This window comes from Hippoglossus stenolepis, chromosome 13 (assembly GCF_022539355.2).
Source record: "Hippoglossus stenolepis isolate QCI-W04-F060 chromosome 13, HSTE1.2, whole genome shotgun sequence".
Lineage (NCBI taxonomy): Eukaryota > Metazoa > Chordata > Actinopteri > Pleuronectiformes > Pleuronectidae > Hippoglossus > Hippoglossus stenolepis.
Genome location: NC_061495.1, coordinates 5,455,747 through 5,469,423, shown reverse-complemented (window position 1 = coordinate 5,469,423; position 13,677 = coordinate 5,455,747). Strand labels below are relative to the sequence as shown.

The window sequence follows — 13,677 nt, the reverse complement described above, 5'->3', positions numbered from 1 at the left end:
CCTTCAAAATCATGCATAGAGAGTTATATCGTATATAATATCTAGTTTGGCACGCAGGATGTGGAAGACTGCAATCAAACCGCTGAGTCAGGTAGTGTGCACAAGCTTAATCCTTTTAAAACCACAAAATGTAACTGTTATTCTATCTTTACATCCCAAAATGCTTGATTTGTGATGATTGCTTCTTGACTAATCCAGCTCCTCCTGTACAATCATCCCCTAGTTTCAGTCCGGAATGCAGAAGCTCTCTTTATGTTTAGGAATCGGCTTCGGAAACTGGAGCTATTGCGAGTTCTTGCGATTCTCACGAGTTCTGGCGAGCAGCAGTAACTAGGAGGAAGATATCAGACGACATTTAGGCTAAAAACATAGTGTAGCTGGAACACTGTTTCTCCCTGAGACTCCTAAAGTGTTTTATGGACTCAAACACTTCCCCCACCACCTCCATCGGCATAGTGGTGAGTAGATAATGGGGGAATTGTCATTTTTACGTGAACTATCCCTTTAAGAACTGGTTGAAATGGAGCACAGAGTTAGTTAGTTGGTTAGTTCAGCTGAAGCACTGATGAGCTCCATGCTTCATTATCATCAGCTAATTGACAACCTACTGACTAACAATGTCCTGACATGTTCATACAGTGTAAACCTGACACCTGCTTGAAGTTCTGGATCATCATGGTGCTTTTCAGATGTCTTACTATTTTATCACCATTTGCAATAAATACTAAATACTATCATCTCACCCATAAACATACTGTCATAGAACTGTGCAGGTCACTGAGGAAACAGTGGATTCTGTCAATAACACAGTGAAATTAAGAAGTACGTCCTATTACACAATATATTCCAAAAGGTGGTTTCCCAATAAGATTGTCCCCCCCTTGACATTTCTGCTCTGCACATCAGTGACTCTCTGTCTGTTGTTTGACTCAGGCTCCGCTCTGGATTGCTAAATCCGTGCACTTTAATCAGGTATTGAGTAAACAGGTCTGGGGTGCAGCAGCCCGACGCCGCTGTCTGTCTTTGACATTTCCCTCCTGACGCTCTCAGTCACCCCGCCTTGGAATTCCTCCTGCATAGCTCACACTCCTCTGCTTCGGGGCCAAGCCGGATTCCCCCGGGGCCCGTCTTCAGGAGGAAATTATTTTTCATTGCCCCCGAAACGCTGCGATCCTTCGCCAGTTTGGCCCAGTCCGCCTCGTGCGAGTCTCCAGGTTATAGAGGCCGAGCTTCCTCCTGCCCATGAGGGGGCAGCTGTGGGGTCAGGCCCTCAGGGAAAGCAGTCCTCCAGGCTGGGCTCTCCAGTACAGTAGCAGCATCCAGCCTGTCGTCACTGCGTCCCTGCAGGATCTCCTGTCAAGCTCGGTGTGAGATGTGTTTCATTTCGAGCAGGAAACACTGCTCTTTTATTGTCAAACAAAGGTCTCATGTTTTATTGTTACACATCGTGGTTGGCTTTAGAGACTCGGAAACTCCAACCAAAAATGTTTCACTTCAAATAATGCGAAGTGACTGAAAATACATTTTTCCCGTTGCTGTGGCGTCCCGTATGAGCCACATTTAAAAAGTTTGTTTTGGAACTTTTTTCGCTGTAGAGTGACTTATATTCTGTTTGATGTTACCCAATAATTGGGAGGTTCGGGTTCCCACTCTTTATTCACTGTGTGACTTTGGCCTGGAGAATGCAGTGACTCATCAAATTAGCTAGATGGCTCCAGTGTTTCAGGTGACTCAGCAGGAAATCCACTCACACCATTGATTACAAAGCTCATGTGTTTATGTTCAAAAATGTTTTTGCTTCATTTTCACCCAGAGACTCAGAATTGAATGTTTCCAAGAGGACAGAAGTGAGCAGAGCGACGGGGGAGACGAGGGGCTGAGTGGAGCCTCTGTCACTCAGAGAGAGGGTTAGAATTAAATACAACAATATTCTACAATATTTAGTGCTCAGACTTAAAGAAAACTTGCCCAGAAAAGGGAACTACAGATTTTCTGAAGGAATAGTTTGATATTTTGTTTAATATGCAACATTCGTTCGAGTTAGATCATATCAGAGAATTTCTTCAATCACACCCAGGGAACATTTGGTCTTCAATACAGTTGCTCATTCAAGAATATAAATATAAATATAAAGACCTTTAAAATTATACAGTTATAATTAGAAATAGAAATACAAAACATGAAAAAGAAGTGTGAAAAAATATGTAAGTATGGGTTCAGCAAGAAACAGAAGAAGAACGTGTAAGATATTGATGAGAACGTTATAAAATAATAATAAACTAACAAGCTTGAGCCAAACCATCCTGTAGCTTTTACACTTAGAATTTCTTTCTTTCTGTAGTTGCTGTGAAGAGTCAGACTGTGAATCCTCTGTGAGAGAGAGATGAAGGATCCACTGTAAGAAGAGTTCACTGAGGAAATGAGGCTGGTTGAGCTTCCTCCTCCATCTCCACCGGAGAAGAAGCCTTGAATCATCCTGTGTCTTTCCTCCTTTACCGTTTGATTCCTTACTTTTGATTTCCACCGTCTTCGTCTTTTTTACTCTTTCCTCCCTGCCCCCCCTTTTCCCCGTCCAACTGTGGCAGGCAGAAATACAATGAATCATTGATTCTCGCGGATGCATTTTCCAGCTCCTGGGAATCTAATTTCCTGTTTCTGCTCCTGTCAACTGATTGGTGTTTATGTTAAACAATCTGTTTCTTATAACCTTTTTCATTTTACGGTCTTTATTCCCTCTCTCCTCCACATTCTCTGTCTCTTTTTCATGTTTGCTCGCCATTGTCTATACGAAATGGTCCAAAATTAGGCCGACTCAAGGATAAAAGGGTTTTAGCCCTTGGCAGCAGTTCCTAGCAACACCTACAGCATGAGCCATTCAATGCAATCTGAAAGCATTGGGAAACGCCTGTGTGGACGATGGTGTGTGTCAGAGGTGGTGTTTTCTGAAATGGAAAAAGCACATTACTCACGGAGGGAGATCGTCTTACACTCCTCACACTGGAGATTGTCACTAAAATCCCTATTGCCACAATTAATAGCGTTCCAACATTAATGGAGACAGGGAAAATGGAAAAATTGTGTTGAAAAATGCATATTAATGTTTACTGAGCAACTCCAACCTTGTTCAGCTGACCCTGGCTGGAGATTAATTACAAAACTGCTTTTAACTAAGCTTTAGTTTGAGATTTGAACCAGACCATTTCCATACCTGATAACCACCCAAGGGACACTGACAGTTAATACTGTATCACATCTTACTCTACACGACGTGCGACAATATAAAGGCAACCGTTTAATTGGCAGCTTATGTAAACAAGCTTCTGTCCGGTAAACAAGAAAATAATGCCAGCAGATTTTTAGCTTTGCAAACAGGAGGAAATAGTCTCTGTCCAAAGGAACTAAAATCCACCTACCAGCACCTGAAACGCTCACAAACGTTGCTTCGAGTTTCTATTAATGTTTCAGACTTTTTCTTGGCCCCTCCTAACAACTCCCTGCAGTCCTGTCATCACTGTGAGGCACAACGAGCAGGACTTCAAATGGATCAGAATAGTTCCAGCGTTACTGCTCGTACCTTCAATGCTGTGTTCTTTGACTGTGTGATTTAAAATCGCTCAGGCCTCAGTGCTAATCTGTGCTGTCTGGTGGTGTGATTTTGTGCAGGCTGCGGGGCGCTGGGTGGGTGGGGGGTGAGTTCTCTCCCCTAACTCTGCAACTGTCAACTGGCAAAATCAGCCTCTCGCGGAAACCAGACGTTTAATTGTTTTCAGATGCCGAAGCTTTTGGAGTGAGCCGCGACGTGTGACTCTGCTCTGTTTTAAGGTCGGATTAATTCACTGCTGTTGATTAGAAAATGCCTTCGTGCCTCGCGGGCTCGCGGCCTGAATGAATGTGGGGCAGATCAGGCTGAGGTGAAATGGTCACAGGGAGGAATTATCAAGATGGTTTGTACCTAAAACACAAACATCGGATTTACCTCACTTGAGTGGCAGCGTTGTATAAGCTGTCAATCACACACAATTATGCTTAAAAAGTTAAAATATCTGTATTTTATTATGAAGCAAATGTCACTCATATGTTGTTTGTGTTGGAAAAACGAAACCATAAGTATAACACTGTTGTCTTTCCTAGCGCTGAGCAATCAGCTATTTGCCTCTGGGGGCAACAGTGAAAATTTGGGGGCTTCTGTTGTAGACAGTGGATATTCTGGCCGATAAGTTTCAACTCCTATTGGTCACTCTGGGGCCCATGACCTCATCCCCCTCTCTTCTATCTCTTTTCTACAATTTCTTTCACAAATGTTTTTTCATTAATGTTGCATAAGTGAATTTTGCCAACCTCTACACTGTCAAGAACTCCATATCCTTCAACTTAGCTAACTATCTAGATGGTAATTTTGATTATAGTTATTAATTTAATTGTTAATCAGAGTTCCAAATTTGTAGTTAGTACATTTATTTGACTTAATCAATAAATTGGCTATCTTTTCCCTTCCTTTGAAGGGTGGTGCCCCGAGGTAACTTTAATCAAGTAAAGTTATTATTTAATATTCATATTTTTAATATGAATATTCAATATTTTATTTTGATAACCAAATTTATTGAATGCCGAAAGGCACACCATTTTATGGTATCACGTTTAATGCATTATTGCACAACAGTAATGTATAAATTCTGCCGCAGAGATCACATTGTTTTTGTTCAGCGCACATCAGGCGACGCTTATCACCAAAAACTCTCTTGACATCTTCGTCAGTCTCTTCTACGTGTATGATGTCGTCACCCTGAGAGATTGGTTTTCCCTCTCTGGAGGATCTCCTGCTGTGTTCTCTCATCGGCTCCAGAGTTTTTACTAACTGACATTTGAGTTCCCACATGCAAGCAGCCCCTCCGGAGAATGTCAGGAGATTAACCAGAGTGCATGTCTGGAAGCAGCTTTAGGGACACGGACTCATAAATAGATGATTAGGTGATGATTTCGAAAGAAAACTGACCTTCAGTGTTTTGGAAAAAGAACCCTTTTCAATCTCCAGCTCTTGATATGATTATACATTTCCAAAAAAAAAAAGCGAGCTGCTGGGAGCCTCCTCAGCTGAAAGCAGCAGAATGTAGATGTACAGCAGTTTGATTGTCATGAAAATCAATCATGAGCATCACGTCTCATTTTCTGCTGTGACGGGAAACTCCATCACCACCTCTGCGTCCGCTCCAGCATTTGGTGGATGACTCAAGAATGCACTCCATCATTTTCTGATTGTTCCCTATAGTCACTTTCTAGTTTTACCTTTGAGATCACGCTGCCGCGGACGTCTAACGTTACGAACCCTGACCACTGAGTGACCACTTTTGTTCTCCGGAGCAGTGGCGACTCCTGCTCTTCTGTTCCGCAAGTTCGACTCGATCAGGCCAGCAAAAATAATAGAGCCGTCATTACTCTTTCAGATGGGCCCGGTTTGAAAAAGCCCTCTGTGTGATTAACAGCCTAACCTTTTACACAACCCACTTTCTTTCCTCTCTCCGTTTCCTTTGGCCGGAGCCAGAGTTTCCCCCTGGTTATGATGTTTTTGTCATATGCCAGTTAATCTGTACATTAACAACAAGCCTCTGCCTCTGTCACACAATACGGTTTCATGGATTATGTGTGTTTTTAATGCTATATCACTGTTGTCATGAGGGAAAGGAAATTAAACAAATGATGTGATGTGTTATCTGTTCTCCAACACATGGCATCTTATCCTTCTAGTGAGCGAGTAGTGGAAACAATAGGGATTAGTTGAGTTTCAAGAACAGTTTCCTTTTTTGTGAATTGATTGTTTTTAAATTTTCAGCAACAAATAAAGACTAACATTAGATATTTTGTAAAGTATTAGATAGATATAGATACAATTAAAGAGATAGTTGGATTATCAGATAAACACCCAGTTAACTACACAGTGTTGGTAAAGATGTTCCCTGTTTGCATTCTTTGTTTTGTCTTTCTCGTCTCTGTGCGTTCAACAACTTATTCACCTTCTGTTTTTCACTGTTCTCTAACCTCAATTCAGCCACAGCTCTTTTTAATTCACGTCTGCTTCGGACATTATATCTTGTCCACCACTCGACCTGTGAATGCCGTCCCAGGATTGTCCCAAGTGTGAATGTCCCAAGTGACGGAGAAGCTTTTCAGTGGCCCACTCAAACAGCGAGTAGAGAAAGCCTGAGCCGTTCTCTCTTAATGAAGATGGGAAAACGTGCGACACCTCGCTGACCTGAACAACGGAGTGGGGACAAAGAGACATGGAGACAACTGGTGTGAGGAACAAAGCAAGCAGCTGGTCCTCAGGGGCAGTGCGTCCACCGGCATGTCTCTGCAGTGACCTAAGGCGCCCTCAAGCCTGTTAAGACCATCTCCTGAGTATCATCCGTGTGTGTGTGTGCATGTGTGTGTGTGTGTGTCTGTGTGTGTGTGTCTCTCTCCATGGACCTGATAGTGTTTTGTGCCGAGGAAGTGGAGTCGCAACAGGAGCATATTCACATCTGGTTTCAGCGAGAGTGTCTCCATAAAAGAGAGCTGCAGAATCATCAGAGCGAAGAACCATCACTGTGTTAGTCCATCGCTGGCCCAGTCACACATTATTAGATAAAACCGAAAGGGCTGAGCTTTGTTGAAGGTTAAATAACTGTCTGATGTCATGGAAATGATTTGATAAGATTGAATCCCTGTGACCAAAACATTTCTAAATGTGGAGTTTTTCACCTATTTACAGATCATTGTATTTTTAATTTTAGGTTTTGTCTTCCACACAAATACTTAAAGGGGCAGTCCACCAATTTTACACATGAAGTTCAGTAGTAGTCTTAAAAAACTGTTCATTCAGGAGACTTCATTGTCTTTTGCATTTTTTTTTATCACTGTGAGTAGGTCATTGTGTATTGGACTTCCACCACACCTTGTGTATTTTCTTTTCTTTTTTGGTATATTTTCAACTTGTATATCTATCTATCTATATATCTATCTATCTATCTATCTATCTATCTATCTATCTATCTGTATAAGCAAATCCCTGAAATGACAGTTGACAGTAACAGATCTAAAGTTGGACAGCAACAACATGATTGGCTGATAAGCTTCAGGTGAAACATCATGATTGACAAGCTGAGTCTGACTCACCATGGTTTGAGGGCGTCCAGCAGGGAGCATTATGGGAAATGTAGGGGTCTAAAATCCAGATACAAGTCGGCCAACTTCCAAACTGAATTACTGTCGTGCTCCGTCCAAAGCCTGATCACAGAGTTGATCATCTTTCCAACGTTTTCCAGCAGAAATGCTGACATCATACAAACTACAATAACCAGAGTGGCTCTCATAACAGAACTGTGACAGGATCCCCTGCACGCTGAGCAGAGTCCGACACTAGAATAAGTTTCACATATTGCTGAGCACACAAGGAGTTGGAAAAGGCCTTTTCATTATCTCCAGTATATTGTTGCTGTCATTGAAATAGAATGTGGCCTTGGCCCTTTTCTTTTCTTTTCTTATTGGACCCAAATGTCTAAATGGCCTTTTTCTTATGGGTTCAGTGAGTTTCATAATCCTCTTTTTTATTTTTCTGATGAAGACAAGGAGCAAACTGAAATCTGTCAGTCCGGTATAATGTTTGGGAGGTGGAGGGGACGACGTGGGGGGAGGGGTTCATGTTAACATCTGGCCAGGTGTCACCACTGATGGCTGCTGTCTGCACATTACCACTCTGCTGCCTTTCACATATTCCACAGAGGCACGAGCCAAATGTCTCATAACAGATACACCCAGAGAATATATAACACTGGAGGAAAGGGGAAGCCCATGGTTTGCCGTACACACACACTCAAAGTGAAAGTCACATTATCTAAATACCACCTGTTGTCACACACACACACACACACACACACACACACACACACACACCCTGCTAAACCAGTGTGTTTTTATCAAGCCGAGGGCTGAGATCCAGCCTCAGGGTCGAGCAGGTCCGGGGAGAGGGGTGCTACCCCTGGAGGGGTGTTTGCTTGAAGCCCGCTTTACGACCGTGATGCTTTTTCCAGACCCAGACCTGGGCCTGAAATGCAGACACGAACGGGCACGGAGCCAGTGAACTGCTTCTTGACTTCAAGAATTAGAATCAGGTTCATTTCTGTGGCAGGTTCACGAGTATACCTGAGTTTGTGGAGATGACACACATCTCACAAATGCTTAAAATCCAGGGGAACACACAGGGAGAGTGTTGCAGATGCAGTTAGAGTTCAGGCAGGATATGAATGTTGCCCCACATCCACAAAAAATGTTCACATCCAAGACAGATTTGCACGCTGTGAGTTGGAGGCATTTCCTGCATCATTTTCCTTCAGTTGACTGGCATGCCAGTTTCATGCTGGGCACATTCTGCTCATTGCGTTAACGCTGATTGCAGTTACCTTTAAAGGTAAAGGCCCGGGGCTATCTCAAGCCTAATCTGTGGTCAAGGGCAACTTCGGCTCTGAGATATCGCTCCAATGTGCCGTGACACTGTAATGGGCCCAGTCCCAGCGCGGATCAAAGAGCTGTTTGTGGCCGGCGCTGAAGATTACACTGTGGCTGCTTTGCCATTCTCTCTCACAGCAGCCAAGACAGATCCCAGAGGCTTTCAGCACCGAGATGTGTATCTGCACCGTAACCCAAACAAACAAGATGTGCGTCATTGAACAGAACCGAGAAATGTTAATCTGTCTTTTTGTTGTTTCATTGATGGACTATCTTGTGTCTGCTGGTTACAACTTTCACCGTGTGTGTGTGTGTGTGTGGACCAGATATTACTCATGTTGTGGGGACATAAATGTGTTTACACACCAGTAAGGTTATGTTTTCATCTGTGTTTGTTTGTTAGTTGTGTTTGTTTGTTAAATTACCAGATGGATTACCATGAAACTTGGTGGAAAGATGTGGTATGAGTCGGAAAAAGAAACAATTAGAATTTGGTGCCGATCCACATCAGGGGGGAAAATCCAGGATTTCTTTCACTTTCTTTAACATTGTGAGATAGGGTTGTTTTGCAGCAAACGGTCCACTTAATAAACTGAGTCAGTTTGTCAGGAAGGAAAAGATCAAATAGGCAAATACAAATATTTCCCATGTGATTTGATGCTCCCTTGGAAAAGTATTTTTAAAAACACAAAAATAGAGTAGTTTATTTTGATACATGGTATATTTTGTCTTTTAATTTGATACACTTAGAATTAGGGTATTTGTTTTTTTTATTTTAAAATACATTTGGATGTTTCTTTGTCCATCGCTGTTTGTGAGGACCATTTTTAGCATGGACCCTACAGAGTGAGGACATTTTTGGAAAGTAAGGACATTTTGGCAGGTCCTCACTTTTTCAATGGGCTGTTTGAGGGTTAAGACTTGGTTTTAGGATCAGGGTTAGAATTAGGTTAGGGTTAGGGTTAAGCATTTAGTTTTGATGGTTAAGGTTATGGGGGCTAGGGAACGCATTATGCCAATGTGTGTGTGTGTGTGTGAGAAAGAGCTACGTAAGTTTACATGTAAAAGGCAGAAAGAGAGACATTGTGAAAGTGTGAAGGAGAAAGAATGAGAGATAAAGAAAGGAGAAATAAGGAGGTAGAGAGGGAGGGTTGGACTCTGTATTGTTGCATCATGACTCTGAACAGCCCGTCAGAGTGGAGCAGCACAGCTCAGTAGGAAATGACACAAGGAAACGTGTGAGCTAACATTCACATTAACCCCCCACAGTGTGTCGCTGATTTAAAATCATAACTTTGGGACATGAAAGAGCAGGTGTGGATCATAGACTGTAAGTAAAAGAGTGTGCACGTGACGTGCGTTTGATTTACACTTCCATTACCTTCCCTGGTTTGCACACAGTGAGTCCCAGGTGGGGAACAGCTTCTCAACCACATCAGGCCTAATTGTGAGCATGTGGCCTCGCGCTGCGTCCAACGCGCACTTGACTTTTCCAGGCTGTCCGGTCCTCTGGGCTCAGAGCCCGGGACGGGATCTTACTCCAAGGACACGGAGGAGCAGTGCAGCCTGCATGCCAGTGAATTATGACACACACACCGAATTATGGCTTAATATTGCGATTATTCTTTTTATTTAATCTCTCAATCAGGAGACATGAAGCGCCAAACTCCACATGTCTGCTTCAGTGTTCAGCTCAGTGCTGTTATAATGAGTTTATCGTTCTTCTCTCTGTTCCTCATTGTTGTCAACCCCCTCCAGCTCTCTTGAATGGTTGTAAAGACAATACGGTGGATCTGGATCTGACAGGCGCGTCTCTTCAGCCCGGACCCACCCAGACCAGAGACCGTCAGCTGGGAGCAGGATGCTGCTGGCAGGCGGGCAGAAGGTCCTGACAGTCAGACACACACACACACGCACACACACACACACACACACACACACACACACACACACACACACACACACACACACACACACACACACACACACACACACACACTTCATGACAAAGAAGCAAACGCATGAAAACGTATGAAACGGTTGTTATAATATCTCACTTAAAGAAATGCACTAAGTTTCGTACATAAATATGCTCCTGAGTCCTGATCCGTTTATGGAATGAGTTGATTTGTTTAATATAAATTATGTTTTCATTTTGCAGGATTGAAAATGTGGTCTGGAAGCTTCTTTATTTATTTCATGCACGCTTTAAAATGTTCAGGTATCATTCATCCAACGTGTTCTTTAGAAACAGCTCCGTCTCTTTACGCCCGTTTTGATTAAATAGTTTCCTCTCATTAGACCGTTAAGACTCTGACACCTTTAGGAAGAAGTGAACGTGATAACATGCACACGTGCGTAATTTACTTTTTACTGAGGATGCTGCTGGGCTCTATAACAACTCAGCTGATCAGGATGTCGTCATTTCAAATGTGCGTCAGTCTCACAGCTTCACTGAATTTAAAGAGTGGTTTTGCAATAACTTCCTTCCGTGTTTGAGCGGACAACTCACAGATCTCATTCATACCGGATTGATTTTACAACTCAAATCACATCTGTGTGGATTTAGGAGGAAAACATGAGTTGAACGCTTTTTTAAAACTTGGACAACCCATGAAATAAAATAGGACCAACATGCAGGAGACTGACGCGTCTTGTAATAAGGATCCTGTGGTTAATCTGTCTGATTAGAGCTTAAAACAAGAATCACATATTTACAATTCTGACTTACATGTATTTATTTATGGCAGCAGCCCGGAGCTAAGTCTCCCCAAGCTCTTTAGAATGAATGAGAACAACTCTCTCCAGCACCTGTGCGGCTCAGCCCTGTTTGCTGTTTGCCAGTGACGAGCTTCACCTGTCTCATTGTTGCTCCTCTGGATGAGTCGGGTTAAATCAGCTGCTGCCTCCTGATAAAACACTCGGATACACACGCCGCCTGTGTTTACTGCAACAAACAGATTCCCCTTTAAATTAGCATCCTGGAGGACTTCGTCAAATCAGAACCACGTGTTCGCAAACATATACAGCCTTCTTGAATTAAAGTCCATCCCCGGGTTGCCCTCTATCCAACCCTGGAAGAAAGGGACTCCCCCCGGGCTACTTGATTAACCCCCGTGCGTAATTACAGCGTGCGTCCTCGCCACAGTTTTGCCATTTAGTCAGTCATATCATTTGCAAATTAGCAGCGTATTAATGTGGCCAGTGGACCCGGAGTGTGTGGGACGAGCTGTGGTGATCGCTGCTGGAACATGTTGCCTCGGGTAGGTCTGTTTGGTGAATAAAGTGCAGTGCGTAAAAATATGTCCCCAACCAGAATGAACCCAGAAACCAAAAAAAGAGAGAAGAGCATATTAAAATGCGGATTTTTTTTTGTTTCCCATTAACATCTCGTTACGTTTTGAAGAGACAATGCGCGCTCATGTGTTTCTGGCAGCAGTGTTTGTTGTCAGCTGAGCCTTAATAGATAAAACAGGCCCCATTCAGAGGGGCCGTCGGGTTCGCGCGGCCCGCTGCGCCACAATGCTCCGCACAGGCCCTCCACTGCCTGCTAAATACTGAGTGTTTCTTGTCAATATTAGCGGGACTACTTGGGGAAGTTTATAATTGGACACGTGTCCCCCTCGCCCCCACCCCCCCACCCTCTCCACCCATCCACCCCCGTCTTTTGTCATTTGGAGATCAACTGATTTCTTTGTAATGCGTTTTTAAAGCAAAGAACGATCCACGAGGAGGGGTAAAGTGTTCTTAAGAGCTCCCTTTCAGCCTTTAGAATTGGCCGGAGCGACCCGCAGAGAAACATAGAGGCCCTGGAAGTATTTAATCCAGGAGACGTGTCTGCGATGCTGCCACACACAGCAGGAGAGACTGGGGCGCGTGCAGGGCAGTTCATTCAAACCCGTGCGCTCTGCTGTCTGACTCCACACTGACCATCAGCCCTGCACACCTTATTTCATTTTTCCTTTAGTTTTTATTTATTTTTTAAATATGGAGGACATACTCTTTGACTTCGACCACGATGGAACCACGGATGTTGCGTTTTGGGGACAGATGGACCAGAACTTCCAGTTCCAGACCCAGCTGGACACCTTCCTGCTGGACTGCACGGCGGCCACAGGCCAGATGTCCCCCTGGTCCTCTTTCGGCGGTCAGCCCATGTTCCCGGACTCACAGCTGACCTTCACCGACCTCGACGTGCAGTCCCCGGGGGAGGACGTCAGCGCCGAGGGGGAGAGCTCCTGCGCCGACGAGGACCTGGAGATGAGCGAGCTCAGGGGGCATCGGCTGTTGTCCCATCCGCCCTACAAGGTGCAGCGGCACGCCGCCAACATCCGGGAGAGGAAGAGGATGCTCAGCATCAATTCAGCCTTCGAGGAGCTGCGCTGCCACGTGCCGACGTTTCCCTACGAGAAGCGGCTGTCGAAGATCGACACGCTGAGACTGGCCATCGCCTACATCGCCCTGCTGAGAGAGATCCTCCTGTCGGGCTGCGACCCCAAGTCCTACGTGGACGAGTGCATGAAGAACGGCTACAAGAACCACACGAACGCCATCTGGAACACGAGTGGTGAGCTGATCACTCTCATTATCCCACATGGGGAGATTATTAGTTACTAATGTTTAAGTGTTGAGCTGCAGATGTGATCAGAAGAATGACAGATCATCATATCAGGCCTAACGCCAGTCGATTTAAATGAGCTGCACTAATTATCACATCATAAATGATCAAATCATTATTTATTTATGGTAAAGTTATATGAGTTTTAAAAGCTCCTGCAGGGTTTTGTAAAATGCTGACTACTGTGTTTCAAAACAAATATACTTTAGAATATTGGAAAAACTATTCAACAGCTGTAATTAATTTAAGAAACTGTAAGTTTCTGTAGTTTTATTTTATTCCTCATTTAACACACTCCCTGCATTCAGCCCTAAATGAAACAATGGTCATAAAACACATCAACATGAGTTATCAACATGATTAAGTTAAGGGGATAGTTCACTGAAAAATGAAAATTCACTCATTATCTACTCACCACTCTGCCGATGGAGGTGGTGGTGAAGTGTTTGATTCCACCAAACACTTTTGGAGTCTCAGGGGTAAACTTTGCTGTAGCCAAAGTGACCCCTTCTTCTAAATGTAAAAAACATCCAAGTGTCCGCAAGACTGGACATTCAAATTCGACTCGAAACGGCGCCATT

General features: G+C 43.8%; 1 protein-coding gene across 1 annotated transcript; it reads left to right on the top strand.

The window, feature by feature from the left end:
* The first annotated feature begins 12,465 nt into the window (after positions 1 to 12,465).
* On the top strand, positions 12,466 to 13,095 carry LOC118120087 (pancreas transcription factor 1 subunit alpha). Its single transcript, XM_035174781.2, has one exon. The coding sequence runs from the start codon at positions 12,466 to 12,468 to the stop codon at positions 13,093 to 13,095; it is 630 nt and encodes a 209-aa protein (XP_035030672.2).
* Positions 13,096 to 13,677: the final 582 nt, after the last annotated feature.